This window comes from Canis lupus, chromosome 5, assembly GCF_048164855.1.
Source record: "Canis lupus baileyi chromosome 5, mCanLup2.hap1, whole genome shotgun sequence".
Taxonomy (NCBI): Eukaryota; Metazoa; Chordata; class Mammalia; order Carnivora; family Canidae; genus Canis; species Canis lupus.
This window is the reverse complement of record NC_132842.1, coordinates 59,576,117-59,596,277: the sequence shown is the minus strand read 5'-3', so window position 1 is coordinate 59,596,277 and position 20,161 is coordinate 59,576,117. Positions and strand designations below refer to the sequence as shown.

The 20,161-nt window shown below is 53.2% G+C and overlaps 1 protein-coding gene across 4 annotated transcripts; it reads left to right on the top strand.

Annotated features, from left to right (window-relative positions):
- Window positions 1-779: 779 nt before the first annotated feature.
- ADGRG5 (adhesion G protein-coupled receptor G5) lies at window positions 780-20,083 on the top strand. 4 transcript variants are annotated; one of them, XM_072826957.1, is made up of 13 exons: window positions 780-937; window positions 7,753-7,854; window positions 8,046-8,124; window positions 8,776-8,932; window positions 9,499-9,615; window positions 10,062-10,175; window positions 11,892-12,044; window positions 12,817-12,938; window positions 13,206-13,477; window positions 13,576-13,905; window positions 14,238-14,355; window positions 16,647-16,924; window positions 17,291-20,083. In XM_072826957.1, exons 2-13 carry the CDS (start codon window positions 7,791-7,793, stop codon window positions 17,389-17,391), a joined length of 1,905 nt encoding a protein of 634 aa, XP_072683058.1. In that variant the 5' UTR covers window positions 780-937; window positions 7,753-7,790; the 3' UTR covers window positions 17,392-20,083. The 4 variants fall into 4 exon arrangements, with proteins under 4 accessions (XP_072683058.1, XP_072683060.1, XP_072683061.1 ...); XM_072826959.1 differs by lacking the exon at window positions 13,576-13,905; XM_072826960.1 differs by lacking the exons at window positions 13,576-13,905; window positions 14,238-14,355.
- Window positions 20,084-20,161: the final 78 nt, after the last annotated feature.

The following is a 20,161-nucleotide window of genomic DNA, read 5'->3' as shown; positions in this document are numbered from 1 at the left end:
CCTCAAACTCCCCATCTGTGAAACGGGCAGCCTTTATGGAGCGCTTCCGGTGACTTTGCAGCGTGACCTCTCATAAGCGTCACACTACGCTGAGGTGGTACTGTCTCATCTCCATTTGATTGATTTATTTATTTTCAAAGATCTAGTTTGTTTGTTTGTTTATTTAAAGATTTTATTTGTTCATGAGAGACCCAGAGAGAGAGGCAGAGACACAGGCAGAGAGAGAAGCAGGCTCCCTGCAGGGAGCCCGATGTGGGACTCGATCCCAGGACCCCGGGATCACGCCTTGAGCCAAGGCAGATGCTTCACCAACTGAGTCCGCCTTATCTCCATTTTAGAGGGGAAGCTGAGGTTCAGAGAGTTTTAGTCACTTGCCCAAAGTCCCCTGGCCGGTAGATGACAGGCCTGGTATTTGAGCCCAGGCAGTTGGACCCAGCCCTGGCCTGAGGTTGTGACCAACGTCAGCCCCATTGATTGTCAGGTCAGGCCAGGATCATCTTCTCTTTTCTGAAGGTGGGGAAACTGAAGCCGAAGCGGTGGACAGCAGAGATGAGTTCTGAAACCTTGTGGGGTGACTTGTGGGCCAGCCCTCCCTCCCCTCCCCACTGAGGCCAGCTACCTCTACAAGGTGTAGCCATCCTCAGAAAGTGCTGCAGGCATAGGGCGGGGGTGGGGTGGGATGAGAGCAAGAGGGGCCCTGGGCCCAGCTGCCAGTTCAGAGGAAGCAAAAAGGCTGCTGACGGGGAAAGAAGAAGTGAAGTGAGAGCGTGTTGTGGCGTGCAGCTGCGGGGTGAAGAGAGCAGAGAGCAGGAGAGGGCGGAGGGCTGGGGCTGAGCGACACAGAGAGGTGGCCCCGGCACACACATCCAACTTCCTTTTCTTCACGTAGACAGACCGGTGGCAGCAGTACAGCAGCAGGACGGCAGCGGCTCCACAGGTCAGCTGGCTCTCTTCCCCCCTCCTCCACCTCTCTGCCAGTTCCCCAGCAGGCATCAGGCATGTCACTGCCCTGGTGGGTCCAGGATCAGTGACATCCTGGGAGCAGCAAGCTGGGGACCACCCTTATCCCCTTCACTCTCTGGTGGCAACTTCAAATCTCTGGGAATATGGAAGACTGTCTATCTATCTATCTATCTATCTATCTATCTATCTATCTATCTATCTATCTTTAAAGGATTTTACTTATGTATTTGAGAGAGAGAGAACATGAGCAGGGGGAGAAGTGTGGAGGGAGAGGGAGAAGGACAGGAAGAAGCAGACTCCCTGCTGAGCAGGAAACCTCCTCATGAACCGTTGGATCATGACTTCAGCTGAAGGCAGATGCTTAACCTACCGAGCCACCCAGATGCCCTTCCAATTATTTATTTTTTAAAGAGCAATTTAAAATAAGTAGTGGTTAGGCCCTGGGTATAAATCCTAGCTCCCCACGCTGGCCTAGGGCAAGTTATTAGACTTTTCTGGATGTCAGTGTCTTTATCTGTGAAATGGGGTTAGTCTGGTAACCTGTACCTCAGATGACGTGGGGGAGGGCCTGCTGAAGTTTGTACTGGGCAGATGCGAGCAGGTGCCATTGCTCTCAGAATGACCTGGACTGGAGCCTGGGATGGTTTGTCTTAGGCTCTGGTGCTGGCTTGGTCACAGACTCCCTATTGGGCCTCCCTTCCCCTGCCTGTAAAATAGGGGTGAGAACGGTACTTTCCAGGGCTTTCCTGCAGAGACCAGGGATCCATTCCTCACCCAGGCCAGGGTGAGGCCAGCGGTGGGGGCTGCAGCCTGTGGTTGACAGGAGTAGCTGCTTGGAAGGGGCAATGGGGCCATGTTCAGGAGTGTGACCAACTCAGCAGGCCTGGTACTGTTGGAGATGCGTGGGCAGCAGGGGGATGGGGTGCAGGGTCAGCCCCAGGGAGGAAGGCAGGGGGTCCCAAGTCTTATGCTTAGATATATCTCTGGCTGGGGCTTTGGGTCAGAGCCCTGAATTTGCAATGAGGATTGTGGAAATGTCTCTGAGTCTCTCTCCCTGGGAAATAGGTCTTCTTGGTCTCATTTAGTGGATGAGAAACCCTGAATGAAGCACAGAGAAGTGGACTTATTGCCCAGTGTCACAGCCCAGGCAATGAATACTGGAACTGGTTATCAAATTTGCATCTACCAAAGGCTCTGCGTGTTTCCTCATCTGTTTGGGCCTAGATAAGAGTTTTCTTCATCTGTAGAGCGACTCAGCTGCCCAACTATCTTTGGGAGGCAGCAGTGCCCTGCATGGGGAGGGCACTTGCCTTGGAGTCTGGAGCTCTGGGTTTGATCTCCGGCTTGATGACTGGCTTGCTGTAAGCCCAGGCAAACTCTTGTGTGGTTCCCAGGTTCCCCACAATCAACTGGAACCATCTTGGACATCAAGTAAGGGATTCTGTTTCCCAGGGAGCCCCAGATAATGAATTGTAATGTGGATGGTGAGAGAGATGAGGATGTGGGGTGACAATACACGGTGGCCTCTCGGAAGGGCTAGGGAGAGGGGTGCTGGAAGTCTCAAGCAGAAGTGAGGATTGTGGTTTGCCCCTGGGAAAGGGAGTGGAAACCGTAGCTATTTGGGGTACTTGGAGGAGGTGTCACTTCTGCTTTGGCCTTGATTACTTCAGCTGGTGGTGGGGTTAGACCTGTCTTCTCTCTGTAAACACAGAGCAGGGTAGCCAAGGCCCTGGGGTCCTGGCCTTACGGTCCAGACCCTGGAGGTCAAATCCACATTATTGTCTGGGCCTCAGTTTCCCTATTCACACAGTGAGGGGGAGGACTGCTCAAGGTAACACAGCTTAATAAATAACTAAGTGGCCAAATGAGTAAGAACCCAGCACTCCATGATTCCAACCAAAATCTCTATTCCTTTTCCCTCTCTCTCTCTCTCTCTCTCTCTCTCTCTTTCTTTCTAAAATATTTTATTTATTTATTCATGAGACACACACACACACACACACACACACACACACAGAGGCAGAGACACAGGCAGAGGGAGAAGCAGGCTCCATGCAGGGAGCCCGACGTGTGACTTGATCCTGGGACTCCAGGATTGCGCCCTGGCCTGAAGGCAGCGCTAAACCGCTGAGCCACCAGGGCTGCCCTCTTTTTTTTTTTTTTTTTTTTTTTTGTTTAAAGATTTATTTACATGTTTGAGAGAGAGAGAGAGAGAGAATCTCAGACTCCCCACTGAGCATGGAGCCTGGCTCAATCCCACAATCCTGAGATCATGACCTGGGCCAAAACCAAGAGTTGAATGCTTAACCAACTGAGCCACCCAGGCGCCCTTCTATTCTCTTTTCAAATAAACACATATATTAATAAATAGTGTTAAGACAAATGGTTGGGACCACCCAGAAAAAAAATCGCATCCCCATCTCATGCTGTACTCCAGGTCGATGCAAATGGACAAGGGGTCCCAAATGTGAACAATGAAACCTCAAAAGTACTACGAGAAACTTAGGAGAAATCCTTCATAATTGGAACGCCTTTTTAAGGCTATGACTCAAAATCCAGAAGCCAAAAGAGAAAAATACTGATAATTCTGGTTACACAAAAATTATGCATATAAAAAAAGACTTCTACATGGCAAAAGGACCATATGTAATGTTAAAAGGCAAAAGATAAACTAGGAAACAGATTTGCAATTCACATAATAGACAATGAGCTGATTTCCCTATTATGGAAAGAATTTCGAGAAGATAAGGAAGAATCAGGCATTGAAAAAAAAAGGGCAGACCGTGAACTTGCACACTTGGGAAATAACATCAGAACAGCTGTACTGTTATAAAGAACCAAAGACCAGAGCCCACACCACCAACAGTTCTGAGGCACCTGCTGAATAAGTTAAGGCTTATCCCTCCAATCGTAGACTATGCAGTTGTAAAAGAAAAAGGGGAAGCTCCAGGTACTGCTACGAAAAGCTCTCCAAGGGCAGCCCAGGTGGCTCAGCAGTTTAGCGCCGCCTTCAGTCCAGGGCGTGATCCTGGAGACCCGGGACTGAGTCCCAGGTCGGGCTCCCTGCATGGAGCCTGCTTCTCCCTCTGCCTGTGTCTCTGCCTTTCTCTGTGTCTCTCATGAATAAAAAAATAAAATCTTACAAAGAAAAAGAAAAGCTCTCCAAGATGTATTTTCAAGCGAAAAAACGAATTGCAGAACAGTAGAGAGGGTGCTACTTTTTTTTTTTTTTTTTAATAAAATGAGGAGAGGAATGCCTGGGAGGCTCAGTGGTTGGGTATCTGCCTTTGGCTCAGGGCATGGTCTTGGGGTCCTGGGATGGAGTCTCACATCAGCTTTCTGCAGGGAGCCTGCTTCTCCCTCTGCCTGTGTCTTTGCCTCTCTCATGAATAAATAAATAAATAATCTTTTTAAATAATTAAAAAATAAAATAAGATGAGGAAAGTCATATATGCTTTACTTCTTTGATACTTGGGAAAATTCACAAAACACTAATAGCTGTAGTTACCTGGGGTGACTAGCTGGGAAGGGAGTGGTTGGGTGACACAGGAGGGAGGGATACTTTGCGATTTTTATGCCTTTGTGGACTTATTTATTGTTTAGATTTGAAAGATGTAAAATTTTAAACTATCTGAAGAGTAGGGGCCCCTGGGTGGCTCAGTTGGTCAAGCATCTGATTCTTGATCCTAGCTCGGTCTTGATTTCAGGGCTGTGAATTCAAGTCCTGTGCTGGGCTCCATGCTGGGCCTGGAGTCTACTTAAGAAACAAAAACCACTATGAGAAGAGTAAAGAAAAATTGAGAAGCATATAACTATAATATATGGGGTAATATTAGGAAATAAGGCACCTAAAACAAGTAGGCCCAGAATCTCACCACCCAGAAGTGACCTCATATTTCAGATCTTGCATATATAAGAAATGTGACTATTGCGAGGATTGGATTACATTGCTTTGCAACATGTTTTTTTTTTTTCATAAAAAATATGCCACCACTATTTTTTTCCATAATGCTAGTCATTTGGAACATTAAAAAAATTCTAAGCATTAAAAACTTGTTTTCAAAAAAAAACTGTTTTCAATTACCTTGTGAATGTAATACGTGTTTGTTGTAGAAAATTCAAACTGTGGGGTGCCTAGATGACTCAGCTGATTAAGCAATTAAATGTCTGTCTTCAGCTCAGGTCATGATCACAGGGTCCTGGGATCAAGCCCCACATCGAGCTCCCTGCACAGTGGGGATCCTGCTTCTCTCTCCCCCTCTGTTGCTCCCCCTGCTTGTGCTCTCTCTTTCTCAAATAAATAAATAAAATCTTTAAAAAAATTTCGAACTATATGGAAAACCTAAAAAAGAAAGTAATCCTTCTCCACATAACCTTATCAACATTTTGGCAACCATTCTTCCAGATACCCTCCTAGCCTTCAACATGTATATCAGCATAAATTTCCGTACATGTGATTATATTCTGTGTGTTATGTTCAACTTGTGCTTTCTGTGCAATGGATATACTTTGCTCCCTTTTATGTTACTATCTGTGTTGTAATTTTTCATAGTGAAATGGTAATCTATTGGACTGTACTTTGAACTTTTACTTTTGAAAACAATGATAAATTCACAGAAGGTTTAAAAAAACAGTACACGAAGATTTTGTGTACACTTCACCCATTTTTTTTTTAAAGAGTTTATTCATTTATTTGTGAGAATAGGCAGAGACACAGGCAGAGGGAGAAGCAGGCTCCATGCAGGGAGCCCAATGCAGGACTTGATCCTAGAACCTCGGGATCACGCCCTGAGCCAAAGGCAGATGCTCAACCACTGAGCCATCCAGGCATCCCCACTTCACCCAATTAATCTGCAGCATCTCCTCCTTCTCCTATTATTTGATGAGGCCTCCATCCTGGAAGCTTCTTTTTTTCCACTGCCTTCTGACAGGATATATCCTGGTCCTGCTGTCCAGCCAACAACTGGGGGGAGTAGCGCTAAGGCACAACTGCTTATCAGGGCTGATGACTGGTAAAGCTTTAACCTAAGTTTAGTCCTGGCCATTTCATTAAGGAATACCAAAACATCCATAACTAGAGGCTACCTTTTATTTATTTATTTATTTATTTATTTATTTATTTATTCATTCATTCATTCATTCATTCATTCATTCATTCATAGAGACAGAGAGAGAGAAGCAGGCTCCATGCAGGGAGCCCGATGCAGAACTCGATCCCAGGTCTCCAGGATCACACCCCAGGCTGCAGGCGGCGCCAAACCGCTGCACCACCGGGACTGCCCTAGAGGATACCTTTCTTGGAACAGCCAGTTCTTTAGAGAAGAATTTTCTGCTGCCATAGAGCATCATCCCCTGGCTGCCATAGGCTTTGGGAAGCTGACTGGAGGTGGAAGTGGGGAAGGGGTATGGCTTCATTTTTCTAAGCCTGGATGGCATCCCATCCTTCCCCTCGGATTCTCTATCAGGCACTGTCTCCAGGGAATGACCTTTATGTTGGGGTGGGGTGGAGGGTGGAAGGGTGGTGACAGTGGTCTCCAGGTGGCAGAGGGGATCTGGGGCCTCAGCTGGTCATTTTAAAGACTCATGACCAGGGCGCCTGGGTAGTTTGGTTGGTTAAACGTTGTACTCTTGATTTCAGCTCAGCTCATGATCTCAAGGTCGTGGGATCGAGTCCTGAGTTGAACTCTTCATTGAGTGTGGAGACTGCTTGGGATTCTCTCTCTCCGTTTCCCTCTGCCCCTGCCTCCTGCCCCTAACTTACACATGTGCACGCGTGCTCTCTCTCTTAAAAAAAAAAAAAGACTCACAACCATCCATCCCTCATTTTGGGGTTTCACTCCTTGCCCTGCTTTCAGAGGTTCTCGATGCTTCTAGTTCTCAAGTGTTCTCTGGGGTTGTGAGGCTTCTCCCCATCCCTTTCCCTCCTCCCCTCACACCACATCTCTCCCCACCATGTAGGCACTTGGGCTCAACTTTTTATAGTCTGCTAAGTTTATTACCATGTGGCCACCTGCTTTGGAGCCTCCTGCTTGCTGTTGTCTTCTTTCCCTTTGTTCTGTCTTTGTGGCTTTGTGTCCATTTTATTTACCCATTCTCATTTTAGTGGAGTTTCAGGATGTTGACATAATTTTGCTATGTTTAAAGCAAAAGTTTATTTATTTATTTCAAAACCACAGAAAATGAAGGCTGGGAGGGACAGACCTTTGCTCAAAGTCACATGGTGAATTAATGACAGAACTGCACAGGGTTCCATGGTGCTTGCTCCCAAGCAGGTTCCCCTGCTGGGTAGAGTCAGGGCTGTGGAGAAGCCCCCAGAGAGGCCATTTTGGGAGAGAGGGGGTGACTCAGGCAGAGCTGCTAATGACAGTCATTTCTGGACAAAGGGTCAGGGATTCTGGAGTCACAGAGACCTGGCTCAGGGAGCTTCAGGCAGAGCAAGACCACTTGTGCTCTGAAGCTCAGTTTCCCCATCTGTGAAATGCAGAAGTAACAAGGATCAATTAAGACCCTAGCTGTCAGGGACACCCGGGTGGCTCAGTGGTTGAGCGTCTGCCTTCAGCTCAGGGCGTGATCCCGGGGTCCTGGGATTGAGTCCCACATCAGGCTCCCCACAGGGAACCTCCTTCTCCTTCTCCTTCTGCCTCTGTCTCTCTCTTTGTGTCTCTCATGAGTAAATAAATAAAATCTTAAATTAAAAAAAGATGCTAGATGTCCTACCCTTGGGACATGCCAGACACCTAGAAGTTAGAGATCATTGTCAAAGATGACAAAGGCATGCATCTTTTCTAGGGTGGGAGCTGGTTCTTGGAAGAGACGAGGTCCAGGACATGGATCCCTGGGGGGTCTTTTTCCTCTGTTTATGCTTCATGACTGCTCAGAGTGAGACCATGGGTAAGAAGGTGCCACTGAGCTGGGGAGCCATCCTTGCCCGGGCCCCTGGCTGTGATGTGAAAGGGGGATGCCTCAAACCAAGGGAGCTTGAAAGGGGGCCCTGAGGCATTCAGGGGCAGTAGCAAGGCCAAGGCTGGGGTGGGAGGCCCAGGGATGGAGACCAAAGTGGAAGTCTGACCTGCTCCCTGCAGAGGCATCCCAAGAACCCCTGCACTGGATGAAGAAGCTGGAGAGGATGGTCAGGAGCCGCAGCTCAATTTCTCTTCCTGGGTGAGTTGGGCGGTCCTCCTTGTCTGCCTAGAGTCAGCTGTGCCTCCCATACCCAGCTTGTGCCTTGAATCAGTGGTCCAGGGTTGTACAGTTCAGGGTTGTCCAGGGTAGAGCATTAATCCATCTATTCAACCTGCATTTATTGAGTACCTACGGTGTGCCTGGCACCAGGCTCTAGAGATGCAGGATAAACGTAGCCCTGCCCTCATCAAATCTGCTGCCTGCTTGAGGGCCCTTTAACTATGGATGCCATGCAACTGGATGTGGGATTCTGGGTCTCTACATAGTTCTGGAAAGGAGCTCCAAGACTCAGATTGGGTCCTCCAGGGTGGCTCTGTGATCTGATGGCCTTGCAACTCTGAATGAGTGGCCAGGGAAGCACAGGGACTATGGGGCATTTCACTCAGCCGGCAGAGAACACCCAAAAAAGGCTTCCCGAAGGAGGTGCCAACAAGCCTGGACCAGAATGTGAGGTAATGAGGAGATGCGAATGAGGCAGGTGGAGAGGTGAGATGTGCCAGGGACACTGTGTGCAAAGGTCTGGAGACGGGAGTGGCCCATGCTGGTTGGGGGAGGCGCCCTTCTCGGCCACCTGGGGCCCCTCCTGCCCCAAGCCCTACCACAAACCCTGGTCAACTCTCTCGCCCTCAGCCTCATCCGGGACCTGGAGTGCAGCCTGTTGAACGCCAGCTTTGGGGGCAGCAACCTGACCTTGCAGACGCCCAACATCCAGGCGCTGATCTTCAAGCTGGGCTGCAACTTTGCTGGCCTCTCGCTGAACAGCACTACCATGAAGCGGGTCCCCCAGGTCAGAGGTGGTCAGGATGGGGCCCAGCCAGTGCCTCTCCCCCCACAAAAAATCGTCCAAGGCCTTAAGGTCTGGACTCCCCGTCCTCCTTCCCTGAAACTAATCTGGTCTGCCCTCATAGCCTGGTAAGTTGCCTCCTCTGTAAAATGGGGCTAATGTTCCTCATGCAAATGATGGATAAAGGGGGTACCCTGTGGCCCCTCAAGGGCAGTGTCCTCTTCCTGCTTTTGCAGGTCTGTGGGTGGGGAGGCAGCTGTAGGAGAGGCCAGGGGATCCAGCGTCCTTGGAATGCCTGGGTGCTGAAGGCCGAGAAGCTCCATCCCCAGGGGCCCCAGTTGGGTGGGAATAATTCAAGGCAGGGGCAGCCTGGAGGGAGGGCTGGATCTCGGCCAGTTTGAGAGGAGGTGCAGCCTTCGAGGAGAGAGCTCTGCAGGTGGAGGCTTGGAGGAATGACCCGCCTGGGATAAGGCCGGGAAGGCTTCACAAGGACAGAGGGGCAGTGAAAGCTCTGGGGCCGGCTCTGGAGGCAGAGGACACCGGGCTCAGCCTGTCCCTGCCCTCCACAGGCCTGGGTCCCCCACGCCATGCAGTTCCCCGCGGAGCTGACCCAGGACGCCTGTAGGACCCGCCCCAGGGAGCTGCGGCTCATCTGCATCTACTTCTTCACAGACCACTTTTTCCAGGTCAGTGTCTTGCGGGGCCCCTTCCTGGGGGCGCTGTGGGCATCTGTGCCCTTGGCTAGCCTCTGGGCAGGGACCAGCACCAGGTGGGACCGTCCATGGCCCCTTCTCAGTTTTAGGAAAATCGTGGGAAGGCCCACTTAGAAGAAACCTATGTGTGTGCTGTAACTGAGTGGGAGGTAGACAAAGGTGCCTTTTAACTTTGGCTCTGAAAATGAGTTAGGACAGTGGTTGGTTAGGCTGAGCTAGAATGTACTCAGCACTTGGCAGAGAGGTGAGGGATGGAGGGGGCAGCATGTGTGAAGGCTGGGAGGCTGGCCCACGCTGGACATGTGAGGCACGCCTGCTTGCTCTCGTCCGGGGGAGGGGCTGGTGAAGGGGGCTCTTAGCCCTCAGCCGGGGTCTCCCTGTGTCCCCTGCAGTCAGCCCTTCTCTTGCTGTCCTTCCAGAACACCAACTCATCTCTGCTCAATAACTACGTCCTGGGGGCCCAGCTGGGGCGTGGACATGTGAACAACCTCAGGGACCCGGTCAACATCAGCTTTTGGCACAACCGGAGCCTGGTACTTGTGGGGGGCACCCCCGTTTCCACCTCACCCCTGCCCCTTGTGGCTCGCTCCTGTTGAACATTGGCTTGACTAAACCCAAATCTGTGGAAGCATTTTGAAAATGAACAATTTCGAAGCTATCACAGTTTGAAAACTCCTGTCAAAGAAGTCAGAGAGAGAAGGTTTTACTTAGGCAGGATTTGCTTTTTCATTTTAAGTAGGTGCCACACCCAGTGTGGAGCCCAACGTGGGACTTGAGCTCAGGACCCTGAGATGGAGACCTGAGCTGAGATGGGGAGTCAGGAGCTTAACCAACTGAGCCACCCGGGGAGCCCCCAGGCAGGACTCCAGGAATTGCAAGTGATATGAAGCCAAGTCAAGCCAGCTTAAGCACAAAAAGGAATTGAGCGGCTCATGTAAATGAAATGCCCAGAGCTGTCTGGCTTCAGGCATGACTGGATCCAGGGGCTGATACAATGCCATCCTGGCTCGACCTCTTGTTATCTCTCAGCAGTGGTTTTCTGCCTTGGCTCTCTGCTCTGGCCAGATGGCAGCTTACGTGCTGGACTTCCCTCCCCTCTTCCCAGCAGGCTCTTCCTCATCAGTGCAAACCAGGGGCTCAGAATAGAGTCCTAAATGTCTGACTGGGTCATGTGTCCATCCCTGAACCAAGTTGATAGAATGTGTGGATTGGCCAGGCCTGAGTCACATGGCTCAGGCACTGGGCTGGATTCATCTGACCTGGCATGGGGGGAGGCATGGGTCCTCAAGGGAGGTGCAGAAGCTGATCCTGGAGAAAAGGAGAAGGGCTGCTGGGTGGGTGTAAGCTTTGATGCCTCTGCCCTTCTGGCCCTGGCATTTCTGAAAAGCCCAGAGCCCCTAGGCTCTTCCCTGACTTCCCATCAGCCTCCTCGGGACTGCTCCCCACTCTCAATTTCTCCATCATCCTTTTCTTTCTTTGCTCTGCCCTCTGCCCCTGCAGTTTGCTTCCCCTGGAATCCGCTTGTGTCCTCTAACCTCCGTGCTCTGGGTGTCCCTTCCCTCCCTGGGACTTCTCTGCCCCTTCCTCAGTGGTTTTCTTTTTTCTTTTAAGATTTTATTTATTCATAAGAGACACACAGAGAGAGGCAGAGACACAGACTGAGGGAGAAGCAGGCTCCCTGTGGGGAGCCCAGTGTGAGACTGGATCCCAGGACCCCGGGATCACACCCTGAACCAAAGGCAGAGGGTCAACCACTGAGCCACCCAGGTGTCCGCCTCAGTGGTTTTCCATGGCGCTGCCTGTGTGATTCCTCCCATCCCTCCATCCACAAGACTTGGCATCAGGGTTGTCTGTGGATGAGTGTCCCTCCTGGGGGATATGGGTCTGCACCATCTTTGTTCCCCATGAGGAGGAGAGGAAAGGGGACACTTGATTATAGAGCACCTACTGTCCAGCCAGAGCTGGACATTCAAGATCCCTCGGTGCCTGGAATTTAATAGCATCCTTGGGACTTGGGTATAGATGATTCCACTTTGCAGATGAATAAGCTGAGGCTCAGAGAAGCTCGGTCCCTTGCCCGGGTTGCTCTGAGAGTCCATAGTATGAGCAAGGCTGGAATCTGGATCTGTCTGATGCCAAAGCCCAGCCAGTGCCTGGTAAAATGTTGACAAGGGTGCAATTTCCAGACTCTGACCCGTAGCCCGCCCCCACACCTCTTGGATGCACCCAACTCCAGCCTCTCTCCTTAGGAAGGCTACACAGCAACCTGTGTCTTCTGGAAGGAAGGAGCCAGCAAGGATTACTGGGGGGCCTGGAGTTCTGAGGGCTGTCGCACAGAGCAGCCCTCACCTTCCCAGGTGCTCTGCCGCTGCAATCACCTCAGCTACTTTGCTGTTCTCATGGTACGTGTGCATCCAGTCTGGGTGAGGGGAGTCAAAGCTAGAAAGGGCCCCATGTCTAGGCAAGAGGAGCAACCAAAGCAAAGGCTGGTGTAGGGGACAGAAAATACAACCCAAATGGGCTTAAGGAGAGGAAAAGAGAAACTTATGAACTCATGTTGCTGAAGAAGCTATGTTAGGCTTCAGGCATGGCTTGATCCAGATGCTCAATATCACCAAGACAGGGCTCTGTCTCTATCTCCCAACTGTGCTTGCTTTGTGCTGGCCTAGCCTTCAGACAGGATTTCCCTACAGGATAATAATATGGCTGCTAGCAAATCCAGGCTCATATCCTGCTAGCTTATTTAGGCCAATAGAAGGGGAGCTTCTCTTACCCAAGTCAGCCAGCTAGTCTTGGGATGGAGTCCCACTGCTTGGGAGTGTGTCACATTCCCACCCCTCGACCAATTACTGGGCAGGAGAAGGAAGGGCTCTGATAAGTCAGGCCTGGTACACCTGTTCAACACCTGTTCACACATGGTGGGATCGCCCATGTGCATAGACAGTGAGAGAGGGAAGCTTCTCATAGAGAAAGGAGAGATGGGAGTTGAGGGGGGCAAAAGCCACTGTGTCCGCTGGGCTTTTTTTTTTTCTTTTTTTTTTCTTTTCAAGCCAAGACCATGGTGGGGTTTGTGTGGGGCAGGGGTGTTTGGAGCTGAGGTCTTAGCAGGTCCCTGTCACCGTGGGGAAGGCATTCCCATGCTTTTGTCCCCCATCTCTCCTTTCCTTCCTGCAGCAACTCTCTCCAGCTCCGATTCCTGAAGAGCTGCTGGCCCCTCTCACGTACATCTCCCTGGTGGGCTGCAGCATCTCCATGGTGGCCTCACTACTCACTCTGCTGCTGCACTTCCAAGCCAGGTATTCCCCTGCCCCCGTGCTGGGCCTGCCTACCCACTGCTGCTCAGCACCCCTCCTTCTTATCTAATTGATCCCCCAGAGTGGGGTGGGTTTCTCCAGGGGGTGGAGGCTGGGAGGTAGGAGAGCAGCTGTGCTGTGGTGGCTGCTGGTCGATCTCCATCCCCACCCCAGCCTCAGTAGTACCCATTATTATGTGTCCATGAGCCCTGGGGGGTGGCACTGCTTGTGATGTCTCCAGGCCATGGAAGGCCATGCTTCCACCCGCAGGCAGCAGGGTGACTCCATAACACGTATCCACATGAACCTGCATGCCTCCGTGCTGCTCCTCAATGTGACCTTCCTGCTGAGTCCTTCGCTGGCTCTGCCCTCCACGTCCGAGACGGCGGCGTGCAAAGCACTGGCTGCCATCATGCACTTTGCGCTGCTCAGCTGCCTCACCTGGATGGCCATTGAAGGCTTCAACCTCTACCTCCTCCTTGGGCGTGTCTACAACATCTACATCCACCGATACTTGCTCAAGCTCTGCGCGGTGGGCTGGGGTGAGCAGAGCCTCCCTCCCCTCCTGCGGTCTGAGGTGTCCAGCCAGACAGGGCGTCTACCCACTCTCGCCCTCTCTTTCTCCTCTTCCTCATCGTAGTGGCCACTGCCATGAGAGCTGCTCGTCATCCCTGTCAGTGCTCACCACTACTTTCTGCACCTCTATTTTTGTCGCCCATTCTACCTCCAACACCTCATCTCCTCCATCTCCAGCACCTCCATCACCATCACTTCCAACACTTCCACCATCACCTCGTCTACCTCCAACACCACCATCGCCTCTACTGTCATCTCCACAGGAACTCCAACACCATCATCAATGCCACCACTACCTCCAACTTCTACCTCCAACTCCACCATCACCATCACCACCACCTCCATCATCACCACCATCCTCATCTTCACCACAATCTCTGCGCCACCTTCATGGGTACCTCTATCACCATCCTAGCCCCTCTTTATTATCTTGGTTCCCTCATGAATTTCTCTAATCTCTGTCCCATTAGCTCCATCTCCCCACTGCTACTGCCACTACCATCCCACCCTAGAGCCCTCATAATGCCACCTTGGAAAGCAGCCTCCTCTAAGACCTCCAGGTTAAGTGCTCTGAAGTTGGACTGTATGGCAGAGGCTGGGGCTCAGAACCATCCCTTCCCCTCCCTGCCTGCTCAGTGGAATTCTGTTTTAATGGCCCTGGGGACCTAGGACCAGTCCTTCTCTGGGGTCACCTGACAGATCCCAAGCCTCTGTCTCATCTCTCAGGGGTCCCGGCCCTCCTGGTGCTGCTCCTTCTTGTCACTCAGCACTCAGTGTATGGACCTCACACAATCCCACTCTCCAACAGCCAGGGAAATGACACAGCCTTCCGGAACGTTTCCATGTGAGTGCCCTCAGGGCTGTGGCAGGCTCCCTGGCTCTGGAAGGAGGGCCCAGGGGCTCTGAACACGGTGTCCTATAGGCAGGGCACTGGCTGTGGGGCAAGGAGGGAGCTGTGGCTCAGGGAGGGGTGGCTTCCTATGGGCTTTGCTATACCTCCTCTGCTGGATCCCCAAGGCCTCCTGCGGAGGCAGGCTCTTGTTCAAAGCTGGCTACCCCTAGGGAGCCCTGGCATGAACTCTGGTGCCTGCTCATGGGCCTCCGGCTCCTGGCAGAGCTCAGATCCTGCTCAGTGAGCTCGGCCCCCACCTTGCTCTTGCTTAGGCTCCTGCTCCTCCTACCCATGCCTGATGGCACAGCCAGCCCTCAGACCCTCCTAGTCAGAGAGAGTGCTGTGGGGGCTGGGACATCCCAGGGACAGGGCTCGGCCCAGGTGTCTGTGTTGGGAGGTTGCTGGTGGGACCTGGGGACAGACTCTGCTGCCCCTTCCTGTGCCCTAAGACATTTACCTTTTTCTTGTTACGAAGTTTTTCACAGCCAACATAGAGAGTAGCTTAACAAGCCCCGTAGACCCATCTTCAGTGGTTGGCCCTCCGGCCTTCTTTCTTCCCTGGCAAGCTCCAGACTGGCTGAGGGCTGACTCCCTGGCAGGCCTTGTGTGTTACACTGTTTAAACATCACAGCGAGGAGTAGGGCCTATTGTCAGCCTCTGTTTACAGTTAGGGAAACTGAGGCACAGGCAGCTGAAGAACCCTGCCCAAGGAAACCCAGGTGGTCAATGGCAGAGCTGGGACTTGGCCACGGGCCAGCTGGCTCCAGAGCCTGGCCCCCCACCACCCCTCCCAGCTTCTGGGAAGTGAGGGCTCTGGGCATGGAGTGGAAGCGGGTTGGGGTTCATTCCTCTCTGTGAGGGTCAGGCTGCTTTCTCAGAGGCTGTGTGACTTAGGTAGGGCTCCTTAACCATCTAGTTTTATCTAATATGTGTTGGGGACCAGAGTACTGACGTGGGCACAGGAAGCACACTGTCGCCAGGCTGTCACAGCATACCCCACTCTAAGAACCCACTTCTCTGAGTCCCCCTTCCTTCCCCCCTCCCTCTCATCCTGGATACCGTGACTTTTATTCTCCTGCATTCAAAAACCCCTTACTGCATCTATATATGCTCCTGAACACAGACGACAGTAACCATACCCTTGAAAGTGACTCCAGTGCCTACCAGCAGGACACCGGTTTATAAGTTGTGATAGAGCCACCCCTGCTGGACTGTTAGGCAGCAGTGGAAAGGAACCATCCAGACCACACAGGAGATTATGGACCCTTGAAAAAATCCCCCAAATAATGTTCAAGGCCCCTTGTGGCTGCCACAGGAGGAGCCCATAGCGGGGGCCAGAGCAGGTGCCTATGACAGGGGCACAGGTTCTGGGCTCAGAGCAGGGGGCTTCAGGTCCCACCTTTGCCTCTTACTAGTGTGTGTTTCTAAGCCTGAGCCTCAGTTTCCTCCTCTGGAGGTCAGGGATGACTATGCACCTGCCTCATAGGGTCATCATGAGGACTGAATGGGCTCATCCGCAGAAAGCCTGTGACATGGTGTCTGACTAGGTAAAGAGTCACCACCTGTCTTACAGGTGTCCTGCGGAAGCAAAGGGTGTGAAGACCTCAGGGAGGCTCTAGGAGCAGGGCTGGGGCCCCTGCCAGGCCTCTGCTCTTTTCTCAGCCCTTGGTAGCATCTCCCTGCTACCCACTCTCCTCCTTGTCCCCATGGGGGGAGTGGCCCTCCACCAGGCCACCCTGAGGTGCCACAGCTATGGCTCAGAGTGGGGCACATCTGCTTCGTCTAGGTGGGGAGGGGTCCTGGAGCAGGGAGCCCGTTGCACAGAGATGGTGGTGAGATGGTTTTGACCTCGTGGTGGGTGGGAGGAGAAGTTTCCAGGAAAGAGGGCCCTGGGCCAGTGATTTGCTAGAGTATCATACAAATTGGCAGCGGGGCTGGCCATGGAAGGGGATAGAAATAGGATGGAGAAGGGAGGGGAGGAAGAGCTTTCTGGTGGGGAAAGGCATGGAGGCATGAGAGAGCCCTGTGTGCCTGGAAGAGGGGGCATCAGGCAGGGGGCCAATGTGGCAGGTGGGCCGGGAAGCCAGGCCCAGAGCTCCACGGCACCTGTGGTCAGACAGGAACCAGCGGTCTGGACAGGAAGACAAAACCCCATCCAGGGGCCAGAGACCGGCCCCCTCCCCCGGTGCCCCCGCCCCGGCCTTGGGATCACGCCCACCCTGGCGCTTCCCCTTCCCCTGCAGATGCTGGGTGCGGGACCCCTGGGTGCACAACATCTTGGTCATGGGCTACGGTGGCCTCACGTCTGTTTTCAACCTGGTGGTGCTGGTCTGGGCGCTGCGGCTGCTGCACCAGCTGCGGGCCCGGGAGGAGGTGCAGAGCCCCCGCGCCTGCCGGGACAGCGTCACCGTGCTGGGCCTCACCATGCTGCTGGGCACCACCTGGGCCCTGGCTTTCTTCTCCTTCGGTGTCTTCCTGTTGCCCCAGCTCTTCCTCTTCACCACCTTCAACTCACTCTACGGTAAGGCCCGTGGGCAACGTGGAGGAAGCCCCGGGGGTGGTGCCCCCCACATGTTGACTGCTCCAGGGGGCAAGTCAGGGGCTGAAATCGAGCCCCTTGCCTCAAGCCCATCGCCTTGAGCTGGTTTGGGGCTTCTCCTGTCCTTCCTCCTGATTTGCACAAAAGCACCCTCTGGCCTACCTACTTCTGGTCCTCCAGCCTCTGCCCCTTCTAGCTTCCACAGTGGTGGTGGTGGTGGGGGACTCTGAGCATTACTCCTGGGTTTTGGGGAAGCCCAACTCCCCCACACTGAGGTGGTCCCTGAATTCTGGGTGAGGCCCCACATTGCTGCTTCCAGCTTCCTGCTGACTCCTTTCTGCCTTCCAGGTTTCTTCCTCTTCCTGTGGTTTTGCTCCCAGAGGTACCACGCGGAGGCGGAGGCCGAGGCTGAGATGGAGGCGTTCAGCTCCTCCCAGACCATGAAGTAGTCTGGGGCTCCTTGCCCAGAACCCGTGGCCTCTCTGGCTACCTGCAGCCCAGGACTCTGGCCTCTACCAGAAAAAGTGGCAGGCAAGGCTGCTGGATGGCAGAGCCCTCCCTGGCCTCCAGGGAGACTTTTCAGCCTCCATGGCTTCCCCAGGCCCAGAGGTCAGGGCATTGCCCTGCCTCCACTGGCGTTCTGCTCCAGGACAGGTCCAACCCCACTGGGGGCCAGCAAACATTGCCCTGGTGCCTGGGCCCGGTTAGCCCTGGTTAGGCTTGTGGGCAGAGGCTGGCCTGGGAGTCAGGAGCCCATACTGCAAGGCTGGACTCTGTCTTACTGTACGACCTTGGGCCTGTCATCCTCACTGACTGGTTTCCACATGGGGACATGGGGCTGACAGCTCCGGTCCTGCCTTACCCGAGAGCTTTGTGAAGACTGAATGAGACCAGGGAGAAAGAATGTCTTCGTGGATGCTGTTACCTCCAACTGCCTGCTGGAGGTGTCAGGTTGGGGGGCGGGGTAGGGGTTTCTGCTCATCTCCCCTGGAAGTTCCTGCTGGGCCCCATCTCCTTCCTTCTGGGGAGGGTCAGACCACACACATCCTGGCCTGGGGCTCCAGCCCAGAGCTTTGAGTCCCACCCAGTGTCAGAGACCTCACCCACCTATGCCTGAGGCCTTTCTCCTTTTAGCCCCCCCAAATTTTGATGGCCTCCAAATCCAAGCCCATCCTTCTTAAAGATCAGGAAGGCCTTCCCAGAGGCGCCTCCCCCAGTGGTCCCAAGACCCCCATGGACCATGTAGACCAGCATTGGGCTATCGGGCTTCCTGGGGACAGGAGGAAAGGAGCCCCTTTCCCCTCCACCTGAGCCAGCCGGGCCCGTGACCTGGCCATTTGATAACTGGGCAGGTTTGAATTTCCCCTGGTCGGGAAGGTATGGAGTCTAAACCCGAGCTCAGGCTGTAGCTGTAGAGAATCCCCTGGCTCCTGACCTGCCTGCCAGACCAGAGGGAGCGGGCTCCCGAAGCCAGCTGCATTCTCAGGCCACACACCAGGGAGAGCTGTTGGGCCGTGCTCAGAAGCCTTCGGCTCACAAATCCTGCCTGGAAATATTGTCGCCGGTCTGCGGACATGACAAACCAGATGGAGAGGCCCTGCTTCCAGGACTGCTCCTGCTGCGTGATTGAAGGAAGAATTCTCACACTGTTCACACGGCCCTTTCTTTTCCTGATGCAGCTGCCCGCTCTGGCTCGTGGGGGCTTGGGCATATCTGGCCCCGGAGCTGCGGGCTGGGGTAGGCTCTCAGGGCCCCGCTCCAGGCCACCAGATGGGTGACATTGACTTTGGATGGCATAGTGAGGGAACTGGAGCTGGATCCCTTTTCTCCCAGGGAGATCCTCTGCCCCGTGTTCATTTCTTGATGCAAATAGCCCTTTGCCAGGCAGTGAGGGCTGCAGGCTCTGGAGCCAGACTGCCTGGGTTCCAATGGCCCTGCCACTTGCTAGCTTGGTGACTGGGACAAGCCACTCAAGCTCTCTGTGCCTTAGTTTTCCCATCTCTAAAATAGGGACAGTCGTGGGGCCTATTTTATAAAGAGGCTTAGCAAGTAGTAAGTGCTCAATAAATGGTTATAATTTTTATCAGCAGTATTTTTGCTATATCATTAGCAGAGGACAAGCCACCTAAACTCCAGGCCTGGGTGTGCTCAACCCGACAGGCCCAGGCTAGGCACACAATCTACAGTTCCTCAGCTTTGTCAACTCCCCTTCCACTTTCCCTAGAATGGCCTCTGCTCTGACTCCAGACAGAGTATCCCCCCACCTCTACCAGGATGATGTGAGTCCTCATCCAGGTCCCCTGCCCTGCGTTAGCTCAGTCCTGAGTGGAACCAGGCTCCTTAGGCCTTGGGGTGGGCTCCATACTAATGAGGGTATGGAGGGATCATGGAAAATTCCAGCCCCTGTCTGGAGCAGCTCCAGCAGGGTCTGTAGCCCAGTGAAGAAGGGTCATGCCTGTGAGTTGGCCCACATCACTAGCTCAGGCCTAGCCTCTACGCCCTACCAAGCCCAGGGCCACCCCGGGGGGATATGGCCACAGTAATAAAGGGTGGTTCTGGTGGTTCCAGGAGATAGACCCAGGCTTGTGGCCCTGAGCACCAGGTTCTGAGTGGGGATCACTGCCCAGAAATGCCATACTGGGTATGAGGGGCAGGGATGGGGGGACCTGCTAGGGCTCCCTGCCCTCCCCTCACTCCCAGTAGGTCCTGGCCTGGCCCACACTGGGCACTGGGCACTGGGCCCAGCTCTCTGGGGGTGGGGTGGGGTGGGGTGGTGGGGTGGCTTCCAGACTAGTGGGAAGATGGAATGGTTAGGAGGACAAATGGATGCCAGAGGGGCCACATAGTAGAAGTTCTGTGTTATTTCATTGCTGTTATATCCTAAAGGCATGGTGTGTGTATGTGATGGGGTGGGGACTGGAAGCAGGGTTGCCAGTTAAAATACAGAATGGGGGGATCCCTGGGTGGCTCAGTGGTTTAGCACCTGCCTTCGGCCCAGGCTGTGATCCTGGAGACCCGGGATCGAGTACCACATCGGGCTCCCCGCATGGAGCCTGCTTCTCCCTCTGCCTGTGTCTCTGCTTCTCTCTCTCTCTCTGTGTCTCTCATGAATAAATAAATAAAATCTTTAAAAAAATAAAATACAGAATGTTAAATTTGGCGATATATACTAAAATACTATTCACTGTTTATCTGAAATTTGAAATTAGCTAGGCATCC